This window comes from Microtus ochrogaster, chromosome 5 (assembly GCF_000317375.1).
Source record: "Microtus ochrogaster isolate Prairie Vole_2 chromosome 5, MicOch1.0, whole genome shotgun sequence".
In the NCBI taxonomy this organism is placed as follows: Eukaryota; Metazoa; Chordata; class Mammalia; order Rodentia; family Cricetidae; genus Microtus; species Microtus ochrogaster.
In genome coordinates this window covers 3,298,134-3,313,970 of record NC_022012.1, presented here as the reverse complement: position 1 = coordinate 3,313,970, position 15,837 = coordinate 3,298,134, and the positions used below count along the sequence as shown (strand labels likewise).

General features: G+C 45.8%; 1 protein-coding gene across 1 annotated transcript in view; it reads left to right on the top strand.

Annotated features, from left to right (window-relative positions):
* The window catches only part of Yap1 (Yes associated protein 1), a gene marked incomplete at its 5' end in the record, with an annotated part of 87,991 nt that extends 72,447 nt beyond the window's left edge, over nt 1-15,544 (top strand). Inside the window, 3 exons of the mRNA XM_005346808.3 lie at nt 8,326-8,453; nt 11,492-11,604; nt 12,889-15,544. Of these exons, the coding sequence (XP_005346865.3) occupies nt 8,326-8,453; nt 11,492-11,604; nt 12,889-13,127 (480 nt within the window). The remainder of the gene's footprint in view (nt 1-8,325; nt 8,454-11,491; nt 11,605-12,888) is intronic.
* Between the last annotated feature and the right edge of the window lie 293 nt (nt 15,545-15,837).

Sequence of the window (15,837 nt, the reverse complement as noted above, 5' to 3'; positions counted from 1 at the left end):
CTCTGTGGCTTTGGAGCCTGTCCTGGAACTAGCTCTGTAGACCAGGCTGGTCTCGAACTCACAGAGATCCACCTGCCTCTGACTCCCGAGTGCTGGGATTAAAGGCGTGTGCCACCATCGCCCGGCTCTTTCTTCCAATTTTTGAGTCAGGCTGGCCTTGCTTCCAAATGCTAGGATTAAAGGTATACACCACCACGCTTGGTCTGAACTCTGTTATCTATCTCATAAATGCCTTCATTAAAAAAAAAAAAAAAACCCAAGTAAGAGAGTGAAAAATATTTAAGAGATAATTTTTGGAAATTCCACTACACATATTAAACATTTAAAATACAGGTTTTGTGGGCATGGTTGTACAGACCTCCTGTACTTGGGAGATGAAGACAGGGGGATCAGACCTTAGGGCCTACCTTGGCTACATAGCAAGTTGGAGACCAGCTTATACTTAGATGAGACCCTTCCTGAAAACAAAATGATTGGCTGCGTATGTTTTAGTTGTCAAAATACTATTGATTGTGAATTTGTCAATCAGTATATTTGATTGAGATGGTGTAGTCAGTGGGATTGAAACAATCGTGTTTCTCTCTTGTCCTACATATTTTTTCCAGACCTTAAGATATCATGTAGGGAAGAGAATATTGACTTTTCTCAATTAGCATAAGGGGTTTGGCTATTACTTGTTTAACAAAAGCCAGAACAGTGAAGGAAAGCGCAGTCTGTTTATTTAATCAATGTTTTTCATGACCCTGCAGTCTTCAGAAATAGCAGCCCAAAGACCCAGGGAAAACAGTTTTATACTGCAGTTCAGTGAACACTAGGAGGAGGATTAAACGCTGTGCTGATAAACCAGCAGTTCTGGTACAGCCCCCTCAGATCAGGACGACTCCTGGGGTGAGGTCTCAGGCCTTCTCTGGGGCTTAGAGACCACTTTCCTTGAAGAATTGGGGTGGGGGGGTAATGCTTCTGGACTTCATGGTTTGTGTTGCGGAGAAAGTTCTGTTTGCCTTGACCATGGGCAGAAGAGAGTCAGAAAGGGACATGGCCTCCGAGGCCCTTCTTCTGACCCTTTGTTTCAGAGCATTCAGCTTGCCAAAGCATCCTACTGCAGTGTTAGGGAAGGCTTGGTTTTGAGGGTTGTTTGTGTGTTTTTCACAATTTCTCTGTGTTGGCCTGGCTGCCCTAGAACTCTGTAGATGGGGCCTCCAGAGATCTACTTGCCTTTGCCTCTTAAGTGCTGGGGTTAAAGGTGTGTGTTGCCATACCTGGCAGGAAAGATCTTAAATGAAGGTGACTTCCCAGGAGGTATAGGAGAGGATCGAACCAGCCATGTCAGCCAGATGGTGCTCACTAGTCTACGAAGGCGTGGGAAAGGAAGGTGCCAGACTTGCAAACTTCACAGCTGTTGCTTGGTTTGCCCTTCCTCACCATGTGAATGGAGAAGTAGCTGTGGCTCCTTCACAGTTGATAGCATCTTGTATACCAGGGTGTCAGCAGGCCCCAGACTCTAGAATGTGTATTGGTGGCTTCTGTTTTGTTTTGAAACAGGATTTTAACTATGTAGGTCTCCCTGTCTTGGAACTGCCTGCTTTGACCAGGTTGGCCTGGAACTAGAAGTCTTTAGGGTTCTGTCTTTTGAGTTGTGGCATTGCAAGTATGTACCTACCAGCACTGTCAGCATTTTTAAGTTGCTAAAGTCAAAAACTTTTTGCAGTACTTTTGATGAGGTTAACAAATCATTTCTGTATTTGGGGTTCTGTGGCATCTGTACTTATGTCCCTGTGGGTTAATGAAAACCCTCAAGGCATGTGGTGTGAATCATACTGAAAGAAAGATTTTTAAGGCATTTTTAGATCTTCGTAATTAAATATGGAACTCGTCACATAATTTATTACAGTGTATTTACAGGATTCAGGGAAATTGTCCTTACATAGAGCTTAAGTTTTCATTTCCACAACCCAGAAGAAGCTGTAGCTCTGTCAACATCTCTGCTCTGGGTATGTGCATGCACTGTGCACGTCTTAGCCGTGCCTCGCAGACTTGTGCCGCCAGGCCCTTCAGTGATGCAAAAACATCATCTTCTGGGAGGACTTTGCCCTCCCTCTCTGCTGAAAGTAGGGTTCTGCGCATCTGGAGTTCTCCCTCATGGCTCGTGGTGTGGTCAGTGGCCTCTGCATTTGTTGAGCTGTTCTTCATCAGTGAGATCCTTGCTCCTTCCCCTTCTCTCCTATCAGTTAAAGCTCTGTTTCTGAAGCCAAGTCTCACCCAGTTGCCAAAGACACTTCTTCTCTGTGAATTTAGTAATAGCAAGGAGTTTGTCTTTCCCCCAGCCCCAAACTGTCAAGTTAGCAGACAAATTGTTTTAACACTTTTCCCAACACTAACTCTTTTCTCTGAAAAGTCCTACTTTTTCACAAATCCTAGATTTATTTAACTGGTTTCTCCAAGTTTTATTCTTTTGTGGGCATGTTAAAACATTTATAAAAATGGAAGGGGAAAGGAGAGCTTGGATGGAGGTGCACTCGAGACAGGCAAGAAACAGGCAATTGTGGCAAGTTCAAGGCCAGCCTGTTCTATGTTGTCATTTCCTAGCATTCCAGGGCTGTAGTGAGATAGAGGGTTGGAGAGGAGCCACAGTCACACACTGCTAATAGTTCACTCTGTTCTTTTTACTAACTGAAGTCTTTCCGAAGGTGTTTTCTGTTTGTTTTTGTCGTTGTTGTTTTTTTTCTTTTTTGCTTTGAGCCCCACATTATAAAAGACCAATCTCTAGAAATCTGTGAGAAACCACTGTGAGATCTCAGTGTGGTCCTAAGAACACTGCACTGCAGGTGTTTGTGGTGTCGCTTGCCAGAGCTGAGAAGTGTTTAGTCCTCATGGTCCCAAGTATACAGCATATTCTGTCAGTCAGAAGAGTTATCTTGGATTTGGAGGTCATCTGGTAGATGACACAGACATTAAGAAACTAGGAAGGAAGGTCAGTGGGTGGTAGAGCGCCTGCCTAAGCTATCACATCCTAAATGCAATCCCTAACACCAAAAAGTGAGCCCATAGGACTGCCCAGGAGGTAGGAAGTTCAAGACAAGGCCCTATCAGAATAAAGGGGGTGAGGACACATAATTCACTGATAGAGTGTGCTTGCCTCCCGTGCATGACTCCAGGGTTCAGTCTAACTAGTAGGAAGTAAAGTCCCCCTTCTCTTACCTTGTGGGTCTGGCAATTGAACCCAAGACCTTGTTGTGTATGATAGCCAAGAGTTCTACCACTAAGCTGCAATCCCCAACCCAACTTAATGGGTTTAGTTTAGAAATAATAACCATATGACTTAAAAGTGAGTTGGAAAATGAGGCTGACAAGACCCCTGTCTGTTTTGATCTTTGAGACGGGCTGGCCTTGAACTTGGGTCACAAACAAGTACCAACACAACTGGCTTAGAGTTGAACAATGAAAATAAATGACTGGTTCTTGCCATTTTAGATTGTTGGTCCAGACCACTGTCTCCAAGGCAAACTATTTATGTGAATGTGTAATTTAGAGTTGTTCTTTATTTTCTGCATTTAGACTTCCAGTTCACAAACTTGTCCCGCCTTAAGCATCTCATTGTTAACCCACATGTGAGTGCCATGTAGTATCTGTCTAAAAGATGTTTTACCAAAGCAAAACCAAAGACAACTCTTCTAAGAAAATGTAGGCTGACTTGGCCGCCCCTCCGCAGATTGCTGATCTTCATATTTTCATATGCAGCAATATGATTCATTGCGTTCAGTAAACTTAAAGCTGCTGTTGGCCTCAGGAAATTGTCAAAAACATAAGAAGTGATCAGTGTGAATATTTTTCAGAGGTGTAAATATTTCCCACATAAATGATGGTGGGAGGGTCATTTTGCTCACGTTCTGTCGTCTTTTCTTCTATTTTGTTTTCTGTGACCCGGCCTGACCTTGAACTAGAAACAATCCTCCTGCCTCAGCCACTCTACTACTGATTCCAGACTGGAGCATACCTTGCTTCTCCCCGCCTTTCTTTTTGAATCACATACCTTGGGAGTCCATTGAGTCTAAGAACAGCAACTTGTCTTCCTGTAGAGGCCCACCTGTGCACAGCCACGCACACCTGCTACCACTCTGTCTGAGATGCTGCAGTTTTCCTAACTGCTCCTTAATCTGCGTGTGTGCGATTTTTGCTAACCTTGAAAGTACCAAGATACATGGCAAAACAAATACATGTTGTCCGAGCACTTTGAAGAAGACGTAAGGTAGCCCTCGGAGCAGGAGTGGAAGTTTGGGAGTGGATCCTACTCCATGCTTTACCTAGTATTGAAGGGGAGTGACCGTGAAATTGAGCTAATTTTTCCAAAGATCCCCTGTAAGCTGTCCTATCAACAACACATGTTGGCTGGGGATATGGCTTTAATGGTGGAGTGTTTGTCTCTCATCAGTTCAGTCCTCCGCACAGAAACAAACACTCATTTCGGAAAACACATCCTCTATTCTTTAACTGGGTCAGTGTGGTGGAACTGTTATAACTTCAGCCTGGGACATAATTGGATAGTCTACAAGAGTGATTTCACCGAAGCGTTTGATGTTGCAAGTTGCTTCTATCTCTGAGGAGCTTGGGGATTAGTTCATCTTGAACACAATGCCTAAAATTAGACTGCTAAGCTAAAAATATGAGTTTGTTCAACTTCTCTTTTCCCAAAAGTAGTTGGAAAAGTTTGTGAAAGTCTTTCAGAAATGGAGAAGCGAGCAAGTCAGAGGAGTTTGGCCAGAGTTTAGTCAGCTTTCTCTGTGTCAAAGATCAAATAGTTCTCCTAGAGTATTTGACTTTTTCTAAGTCAAGTAAGTATTTTTAGTGCATTTTCTTCGGTAATAATTCAAACATGCAGTAGCTTTCCCCAGTGAGCCTGTAAATCTCAGCTAATCTGGGACATGTTTGGAGTGGTCCCAGCCTGGTTTGAGGGTGCTTTCCATGGTTGTTCACAGGGAAGCGTTTGTCACTGTCCAAGATGGACTTGAGTTTTTTCACCCTGGTTTCAGGAGCCGTATCATCTCCCACAGTACTTGCCCAGCAAGTTTGGGGTGCTGGGTTAAGATACAGTCGTAAGAGTCAGAAATCAGGGTGGTACTTAGACTAGTTGTAGGGTTGTTTGTTGTTTGAGACAGGGTTCTTGTAGCCCGGAATGGCTTTAGAACTTGAAGTCCTGCCTCAGCCTTCCAGGTGCTGAAGTTCTGATGTGCCGACAGCTTGCCTGGCTTAGTCGAAGTTGGTGTGTGTGCACTGCAGAAAACAGCGCCTACCATGTGAATTGAACACACAGGAATGACAGGACGTGCAGGCCCTGTTTTTGAGGACTGATCCTGGTGTGTGGAGCATTCCCACAACTGAGTGCACAGTCACAAGGCAAGGATCCGCCCTACATGGATCAATGTCAGAACTACTTAGGGCACCTGGTTATTCTGTTCTAGGAGTTCTAGAATTCAGCCAAATAAATATTCTTGCCTTGAGTATAATGTCTAATCTGTGCGTGTGTTACCAGTGTCTCCGGTTCTGGTTTCCTGTCAAAACACTGCCAATGCCATCGCCCTCAGTACCGCCAGCTGCCTGCTCTCATCCATCCTCTTCGTGGTCAGTGTAGCTGAGTTTTCCGTTACGGCTCCTTCCGGAGGTTGCGTTCCTTGGGTGACTAGGAATGAATGGCTGCCTTCACATCCCTAAGTTCCCCCCCCCCCCACACACTCCTTCTCTTTCTCTGTGTGACAGTCCTGGGGCGAGGCTGCTCTTGAACTCGCTGAGATCCTCCTGCCTCTGCCTCCCACTAAATTACCTTTTTCGGTGAATGTAGACAGCTGGGTCTGCAGTGTTTGCTGTTTGGGAGAAACTGAGTTGTTCAATGACTTTGAGCAGAATAGGAAGAGACGACACGATCCAAGACTGGGCCTGGTGGGCTCGTTCTTTTTTTTTTTTTTTTTTTTCCGAGGCAGGGTTTCTCTGTGGCTTTGGAGCCTGTCCTGGAACTAGCTCTGTAGACCAGGCTGGTCTCGAACTCACAGAGATCCGCCTGCCTCTGCCTCCCGAGTACTGGGATTAAAGGTGTGCGCCACCAACACCCGGCTGGGCTGGTTCTTATTGTTGAAACGGGAAAAGAGTGGACATGTGCTTGACCCGCTGTGTCAGCATAAGAAACACACACACACACACACACACACACACACACACACCCCACCTAGATAGGTACAGGGCCCAGACAAAGCAGAAGACCTTTCACTTGCAATGAGCCGTTATGGATAGCTGTGATCTCCTCCCCTGCCCTGGCACTTTCAGCAGTCTCCAGGCACCCAACTCCAAATTGAGTCACTGGATGGAAAGAAAACTGTGTTTAAAGCTGAAAGGTCTGTGTGTTGTCAAGAGTTCAGACGTGTGGAGAGGACAAAAGAAGCCCGGAAAGCCTCGTAGGAAGAGGCTGCAGTGTGAGGGGCTGAATGGGAGAAGAGGTCATGGGGGGGCTCACCTAGAACCTCACATGGAAACAGTTTTGAGGACCCGCAGGAGGGCGCCGTCATTAGAGTCATGTCCCAATCAAATAAGTGTAATATAATTAATAGAAGGGATAAAGTGTCTAGATATGAAACAGTGGGCTTGACTATGGCATCTTTATACACGTGTACTGTGTGCTTTCCTCACATTTACCTCCACACACACTATGACATTTTCATTCATGTGTATCATGTATATGTATTGTGCATGTAGATCATGTTCCTGGGTCTCCACTTCTGCCTCAGAATCTTGGCTGTTGTAAATGATGCAGCATAAGCATGGATGTGCAAATGTCTCTAGAATTAAATTCGCCCGGTGTTCCCCAGGCGGTGCAGCTGACCTGGTGGCCCTGCTGTGTAAATGCCTGTAGTGGCTGCACTGGCTGCACCTCCTTCAGCAGCCCCTCAGGGCCTCCTCCCTACCTCAGCACTGTGTAAATGCCTGTAGTGGCTGCACTGGCTGCACCTCCTTCAGCAGCCCCTCAGGGCTTCCTCCCTGACTGCACCTCCTTCAGCAGCCCCTCAGGGCCTCCTCCCTACCTCAGCATTTGTTTTCTTGATAGTCGCAGACCAAAACTTTCCCTAATGGTTAAGGAAAGAAAATTTTGTTAATAGTGCTTATCAAAATGATAATTGAGAATCTATTGCACAGCTTTTGCAATATATAAAAAATTCTAGAACTCTGCAATAATGTGTTATGGAAAAATATCCGAGTTATGGAAATACTGGTGAAAATCAGAACTACAGTGAACACTGCTATTGTCTGTTCATAATTGAAGAAGATGTAAAATTTGCGTTAAAACTTATCAAAAATTTAAGGTGGTCTTTCCCTTCCCCCCAACCCCATGCAAGTTCAAACACCTGAGTAGTCTAGTAAGAAGTTCAAAGGATGAGATGACCAGAGGGTGTAGATAAACCTGGATAAAACCTGGAAGTGGCTATGGAGTAGAGGTTTCTCCTGCCCTGGCCCTGCAGTGGTGATGTGGGGGTGGGGAAGGGCTGTGCCTTAAAGGCAGCCTTGCTCTTGGACACTGCAGAGAGGCCCGGCAGTGTGGCTTACAGAAAAGAGCATATTGCAAGTCAGCTGGCAAGTGGGCAGAGAGGAGCCTGTGCTCAAGCAGGCTAGTGCCTGCACAGGAGACACGGCCATGATTCATAGGACAGAGTAGTGGAGGCATTGGTGAGAGACCCTGGCCCGAAGCTGCTGAAGCCTCTCCAGAGCCCACTGCCTGTGCCCGATTTCCAGGTAGGATTCCAGTGAGTACTGTTGGAGCCCTGAAGAACTGTCTCTCCAGAGGGGGACGTCCCTGAGGTGTGAGGCTTGAGGGCATGGTGTGAACAGGGACGGAGGGGGGGGGGGGTTGGCGTCTGGCAACACATCATCAAATGTTCTTTCTGTTCTGTTTTTATTGCTGGCCCCAAACCATTGAGATCTGGTAAGTAATCACAAAGATCTAAGAATTGTTTAAAGTCAGGACTTGCCATTCTGTTCCAAGGGAGGATTTGGGGGTCTTCATGAATAAAGAAGAGAAACATGGAGTAGTTAATTATGTGTGGGGGTTTGTATAACTAGGCAAACCGACATGTTTGCAGCTCAGTTTCTTCCTAGTCATTTGAAGTGTGTAGGAGAATTTGCTTACTCTAATTAGGAAATATGTTAGCTTTAAGAAAAATGTTAGTATTTTGCCCCCTCTTGTTTGTTGTATCTACCCCTTTTATGTGGCACTTGATCTCTCTTAAATCTAACAGTGCACTCACTGGTCAATCACAGACTGAGTCTCTCTCCGTTTGTTTGTTTAAGGAACTAGCTCTCCGAAGCCAGTTGCCCACACTGGAGCAGGATGGAGGAACTCAGAATGCCGTGTCATCTGGGATGTCTCAGGAATTGAGGACAATGACAACCAATAGTTCAGATCCCTTTCTTAACAGGTTAGTGAGTGCTGGCCAGTACCTGGAAAGGATCCTTGCTCCATTGTTCTGCTCTGTGCCTGTCCAGGCTATTTTGAACATCTGTGTGGGCTAAACCCCGGAACTGTCTGCCACCTCTCCACAGAGCCAAGCGCAGTCACATCCTGCACAGGAGAGCGAGCTGTTCAGGCTTGTGGAAAGGATCTGGGTTATAGCCCCAGCATGCTTGCTTCTGCCTATACTCCATGCTGACATTACTTGTGGTGGCAGTCTTGAGGGGTGTGTAGGTGCCTCTGTGGAAGCAAGCGAGCAGCATCTTAGCCCTGAGCATGTTAGTGGAGGACTGGAGGCTGTAGCTTTCCTTCTGTAGAGCTAGCTGCTCAGGTAAGGCCTCGTATTCTTTAAGGCTGTCATCTAAGGAGATAAAATATAAAGTTGTGCCCCACCCAGAACTGTAAACTTGGTGGCATTATTTTAAACAGTACAATGTACAGGTGCCTTCGTGATGAGTTTACAGTCTCTGTGTCTGGGCTTCACGTGGATGAGGTTCACACTGTTGCGTTGAAAGCTGCCACCCATGGGTCATGTATTTTTTATGCTTTGAAAATCATTTATAATTAATATTTAACTGAAACCTCTCCTGCTATGTTGATTTTGCTTTTTAAAAAGATTAGAATACTCTGGGGTAGACTCCCTTCTCCCCAAAATGCTTTTAAGCAACATATCCCCTCCCCCTTCTTTTTCCTCTTTCATTTTGGGTCAGGATCTCTCTTTTAGCCCACACTGGCCTCAGGTGATCAGTGATCCTCCGACCTCAGCCTCTAAAGTGCTGGGACAACCTGCTTGAGCCACATGGAGCGCATTTGTAAAACTGGTTTAGGGAACGTGGCAGATCTCTGAGTTCAGAAGAGCCGGGGCTATGCAGAGAAACGCTGTCTTGAAGACCCCCACCCCAAAAAAAGTTTATGAACTATTTTCAATTCTCACAAATTAAATTGAAGAATTAATTTGAACAGAAAATATAATTGAATTTCCCGTAGTCCTTGCCGTCTTGGAGTAAATTTGTGCCAGGCACACCGGCACTCGAGGCAGAGCAGAGGTGAGGTCTGTGAGTAGTGTCTAGAGTTGGCCTGGGAGGCAGGTGTGTTTCAAAGGCCATGGGAAGTCTGACCTGGGGTGCTTTGCTCGTTGTGACCCCATCGCTTGGGAGGCTGACATAGGAGTTCAGCTGCTCTGTAACACGTCCCGAGACAACCTGTGAGTAAGACCCTGTCTGCAAACAAAGTGAAGGTATTGTTTTTAAGTCTCATTTACTACACGCACACAGAGAGATGCAGAATTTAAAGTTTCTATCTAAAGTCCCATACATTTATACAAGTGTGTGCTTCTGAACTGGAGCTGGAGATGGTGAGAAAAGGCACTACTACAGAATCTTCCAGGAGAAAGGTTTCAGAGCTGTTCAAGTACCTGTTTTGTTGAAGGCTTATCTGAGGATTAAAATCCAACTGGCAGTGACTGTGACTCTTCAGACCTGAAACCTCGGCATGCCTGTGAGGTCGGTGCAGTTCTTCCCACTACAGAATCTTCTGTTTACTTGTGCTGTTCTTTCCTGTTTCAACAAAGCCTTGCTCTGCAGCCCAGACTATCCTCAGACTTAGACACCCGATGTCTTCTCTGTTGCTTGCTAGTGAACCAGATCTGCACCTGTTCAGCACCACCCTGTGCTGCACGTCCGCCTGTGACTCACAGCTGGATGTGCTTCATAGGATGTGTGTTCTTTTCCACACCTTCTTAATCCCTGTCCATCGAGCTGCTCTGATGCCCGTCAGGTTGTTGTAGACACTCAGCAGTAACTGGGGTTTGATAGCAATAATAGCCAAGAAAACAGTATGCGCTGTCCCCAGATCACAGTGGGCTTCCCCTGTGCCTTCTGAGAGTCCATAAAGTGTTAGCGTCTTCCTTAACACACTGAGTTGTCTGCTGTGTGTCCCGTGTGAGGACAGCAACCCAACATTCAAAGCTAACAGGCATCCTGGGATGACCCCAACATGGCTGTGTGTATGCTAACAGTCTCAGAGGCAAGTTTGTGTTTCTTAGATTTTTGTGAGGCTTCTGAATTTTGCCAAAATCTGACAGAAGTGTTAACATACAGCAGTGTTTGTCATCCACAAGGTGATGAGGGAGGGGATGGAGCATTGAACAGTTAGGAAAGAAGGGTGGAGTAAAGCTTTTCCCAGTGCTGAGGTGGGGTCTGGTGGGTGGTTTTGTTGTTTTAAACAAACACTTTAAATGTCCACCGTATAAGGAGAGTCCGTCTACATTTGTGGCCAGAAACCAGGAGGAACAGCTGCCCTTGGGGCTTGGGTTTTGTTTAGTTTAATAGAATTCAGGTTTTCAGTTAATACCAGCCACACTTCTCTGCCTTCGCAATAGGAAAGTGTTCTATTTAGGAATTTTTCAAGGCTGTCTTCTGTTGATCCTGAGTGCAGTCTTGAGACTTTCCATTCAGCCTTAAGTACAATGCGTGCTGGCGCCCGTTTCTTCTGAAGGCCCTTTGCTCTGCTGATCTTTCACTTCTGAAGCTGGGGCCTCTTATCTGGTGCTGGAGTGTTTGGGTGCTCCCCTCCCCCAACAGAAGCAAGAAGATCTAGCTGTGAGAATTCTTATCCGCAATGACTCATCTGTTTTGGCAAAAAGATTCTGGTTCTTTATTTGGGCTTGGCTTTTCGTTGGCCTAAGTTTTCTGCCTCAGGAGCTGGGAGTTCAACATGAGCCTAATGTGGACTTGCCCACCTGGAGTGTATGTTTTGACCTCTCTGCCTGGGTCTGTATGAAACCTCTAAACTTCAAGGTAGTTAATGAAACTTGACACTTTTTTTCTCAGTTGCCACCAAGCTCAGAACCCTAGAATTAAGATTCTGGCCCACTAACGGTTGTCCCTTTAGATAGGACAGGCTGTCTGGCTCTGAAGAGGCATTGCAGGGCAAGGATTGCTCACTAATGCATGCTTACTTTTTGCTCTGAATTGATTAAAACATTTTCTGTCTATGTTTTCCTAGTGGCACCTATCACTCTAGAGATGAGAGCACGGACAGTGGCCTCAGCATGAGCAGCTACAGTGTCCCTCGGACCCCGGATGACTTCCTGAACAGTGTTGATGAAATGGATACAGGCAAGTATTTATTCACTCTGAGTAACAGGTGGTCATTGGTTCTGATCAACTACTTTGAGCAAAGATAAGAACTTTAAGTTAGATTCAGCCCGTTTTGTTTCTCCTCCCTCCCTCCCTCCCTCCCTCCCTTCCTTCCTTCACAGGGTTACACTGTATGACCTGGGACTCAAAGAGCCCCTGCCTGGAGTGCTGAGATTAAGGCACGAACCTTAAAAAACACTGGTTTTTCTTTTCTTTTAGAGATAAGGTCTTGCTGTATAGCCTATGCTGACCTTCTGACCCTTCTGCTCTGCCTCCAGAATGCTGAGATTTCAGACACATACCATCTTTTGATGCCTGATGTGTTAACATGTTAGGGGGGCCTATTACAAGTCTCTCATTTTAGGCTTGTGTTCTTAATTTTGAATAACTTTTATATAATTCATTGTCTATCTCTTTTCTCTGAATACTTTTGGTTCAGCTGAGGTGTTTAAGGTTTTTCAGGGCTAGGAAGCCAGACCTGGGGGAGTTTAGGGTAAAATGCACCAATTTTTATCGCTGAACTAGAGAAGGGGGGGCACTCTCGGGGAACTAGCTGGGAGCGACACACTCTTTCCTAATGTCAGTCTTTCATGCCTGCTTTTATCTGATGCACGTCCCCTGCTTCCTCTGGGTTCACCTGCATCTGAAACCCCCATTAGCAGCCACTCAAGCCCACCTCATGTCTAGCCCCATCCTGGCTCCTCTCCCACTCCCTGCAGCACTGACAAATGGTGCTTGTTGTTCTGAAAGTCAGTTCTGATGAAGCTCCCAGGAGGAACGAGGGCTGATGTCATAGATAAATAAAAAAAAGTTTTGTGGGCAGGTAAGTTGAAATTTAGAGCAGAGGTCACATATCTGCAAGGACCTGTGCTGTTGTGAGTGTGGCCCCATGTCTGCATTATGTTAGTGTCCCAGAGCGCACCTGAGAGAAAAGACCCTCCATCTTCATCTTAGGAACGGTGGCTCCTTTCTGGGAGAGGTGGCTCCTTTCTGGGAGAGAGAGAGGAGGCATGAGTGTCATTTCCTTCTGCTGCATACGGCTTTCCAAAGGAGTTTCAGCTCCTGACAGCCCCCATCGGTGGTTATTAGACTTTGTAATGAGCAGCCAGGCTGTACATCACATGTCTGAAATGGTGAGGCACGTGTAAGCCTGTGTGTGGTTTTCTGAGGTGGACTCTGGTGCTCCTCTGTTTCTGTGAGTCTCTGCTCCTATAGCTCATCAATGGTACTCACAAAATACTGTTTATCTCTCCACAAATCTAGGTGATACTATCAACCAAAGCACCCTGCCCTCACAGCAGAGTCGTTTCCCAGACTACCTTGAAGCCATCCCTGGGACAAATGTGGACCTTGGAACACTGGAAGGAGATGCGATGAACATAGAAGGGGAGGAGCTGATGCCCAGCCTTCAGGAAGCACTGAGTTCTGACATCCTCAATGACATGGAGTCTGTGTTGGCTGCCACCAAGCTAGATAAAGAAAGCTTTCTCACATGGCTATAGATGGCCGGGAGGCCACCCTCCGAGCCTGTGAAGGTGTGCATCCCTCAAGTTCAGATGAGCCAGTGGCCGAGCTTCTGGCTAACCCGGAAAACATGAACAGATGTCCAGCAGGGAGCCTCCATCACTGTCCGCTCTCCGCCTGTCGCTGCTGTTACTAATGCTGACCTTCACAGCCAGCCCTGAAGAATCAGAACCACAAAACGACAAAGGCCCTTTGGTTTCTTTTGCTCCGATAGCTACTGTTCTTTTGGGTTGCTGGGGAATACCCTGTCGGATGATGGATGTCCTTCCGTTTGCCCAGTGGTGTCTGCACCCATCATTTGAACTGAACACTCAGACTGGGAACTGAAATGCTTCACGGCAGCGCATTTGTTCAAGAGGTGGCTCCTTCAGCTGCCTTTGACCCTCTGGTCCAACAAGCCAAAAAAAACATGGCGTCTGACCTTAGCTGTGCTCTGTGCTGTTTGGGAGATCACGGAGACTGACTTTTTATCTCTTCTTCTAGTGATGCCATTAGTCACATGGTGACCTGGATTTTATTTAGAAACTTATATGGCGTGAGACAGTTTCCATAGAAATATATTAATTATTGCCACATACTCTAGGCTAGGATTGAGTGGGTATTTTTGTGGGTGCTGGTCTGTCTTCCTTTTAAGGTGATTGATTTTGTTGGCATTAGGCAAATAAAGTAGCTTGGGGTGGGCGGTGCTGTTCTTTTGTGGGGGCATCTATTTCCTGGCTCTTTACCGTCCTATTTAAATCTTGGTTATCTCCTGTCTACATATGTACACACACTTATAATGTCGACGGTAGTGTGGTAGCAGAGTGTCTCCTTTCAAACGTTTCCCTTCTTTCAAGTTGATTTTTTTTAAATGGTAGCCTTGAACATGCATTTAGAATACATGGTTAGTAGTTTATGTTTCACAGATAGGGTGACCTGCAGGTGTTTGAGGTCGGGCAGTGTTCTAGAAAGGGCTCTTGTTGTGGTAAGGCCTAGGGGAGCTCTTGCCCTCCGTACACTTTGGTGACTGGGACAGAAGCAAGCAAATGGCCTCACTCCCCCTTGAGCGGATTCATGTTGAGCAGGAGCGAGCTTTGCCTTCCCTTTGCCTTCAAGTCAGTTTTGGGTGTAAGCTCAGGTTCTTGATGAGTTCTCACTTGTAGTAAACACAATGAAGACCACATTGAGTGTTATCTACAAGGTCATTTTTACAAAACCTGCTCACCTTGTCCTGCTGAAGAGTGTATAGACCGCTGTGAGGTCATGGGAGGGCTGGTGAAGTGATCAGACAGTAATGTGGGGGGTAGTTGAAATTAGCAGAGAACTAGAGATAGGTGTGATTATGCCTTTATTTTTGCAAGAAGAGAGATTGCTAGAGTATGTGTCTCTGGGAGTAATGATGGTTTCCAAAGAGTATTTTTTAAAGGAACAAAATAAGCATGAATTAGCTCTTCAATATAAGCTATAAAGTAATAGTTGGTTATGAACTGTAGTGGTACCAGCTAGCACTTCTGTCACTTAAGGGTCTTTGCTTCTAGAAGAAGCCCTTATTTTCAAGGGTTTTTAATGAACAAGCAAACAAAACATTCTTTCCCTGGCTACAGCTGCTGTAAAAAGCCTCAGCTTTGGAAGATAGAACCTGTTGGCCCTTTGATTTAGTTCGTGCAAGGATGGGAGAAGGAAAGTTTTATTCAGTACTCTGAGTGCTCAAAAATGCAATCAGTGTATTATTTTATGTGATGATTCATAGTCAGAACCAGTGTATTATATGTATTCATAGTCATTTCTAGCCACCGACTCTAAGGCTTCTACTAAGAAACTAGCTGAAGATCCACCCTTGAATTAGGTCTGGGGAAACGGCCACCAGGAGGATGCGTTGATTTTAGTGTAGAAATTAAAGTTTACTCGCAATTCAAAATTAAGCAGCTGGAAGACAGCACTGTGGCGAGTGCCTGCGATTTGCATCCTCTGTGTGGGCAGACTAGCTTTAGTGTAGGGAGGGTGGGAAGGCGGGCGTGGGCTGGCGAAGTTAGTGGGGCCGTGATAGAAGCGCTTTTATAGACTTCTTTCTCATCAGTAAAGACTGAACTCTTAAAGTTGTTCCTAAACTCTGAATTGCTTAAGCTCACCACAGAGTGAGATGTGCCATCCTCCTCCTCCCTCTGGATCGTTTGCCTGGTGATACCTCAGTGTCCAGCAGCCTTGGTGCCTGACAGCTCTCCGACCTTCTCAACCCTTTGTGCTGACTGCGGGGACCTGCGCCCCTTTGCTGAATCGCGGCTTCCATGTAGTCTTCTTGATGTGTCCTTCCCATTGTAGACGTGTGTAATGCTTCCTGACTGTAGTGGGTAGCATGCGGATAAGAATTTAACTGGTTATTCTTGAATTTCTTTTACAATAAACCAATTTTTATAATCTTAAAGTGTATCAGCTTTTTACATTTGTGTTCTTTTGAGTTCCCTGGGATCAAGAGAGAAGGCCATTGCCTGGGGTTTCAGAGCAATCGAGCAATTGGTGCTCTGTGCATTGTATTGTTTCCTAAACACAGGCAGCTGTTAAAGAGAAAAGGCCACAAGGAAGCAGCTGTGGGATGTTAGTTCTCAAGTGCTCCTATCAGATGAGCATGTGCACTAGAGAAGACGCCGAGAACTGAATGACGTAATTTACACTCCATAGCGGTTGGGGTTGGAGCGCAAAGTGAGGCAGGAT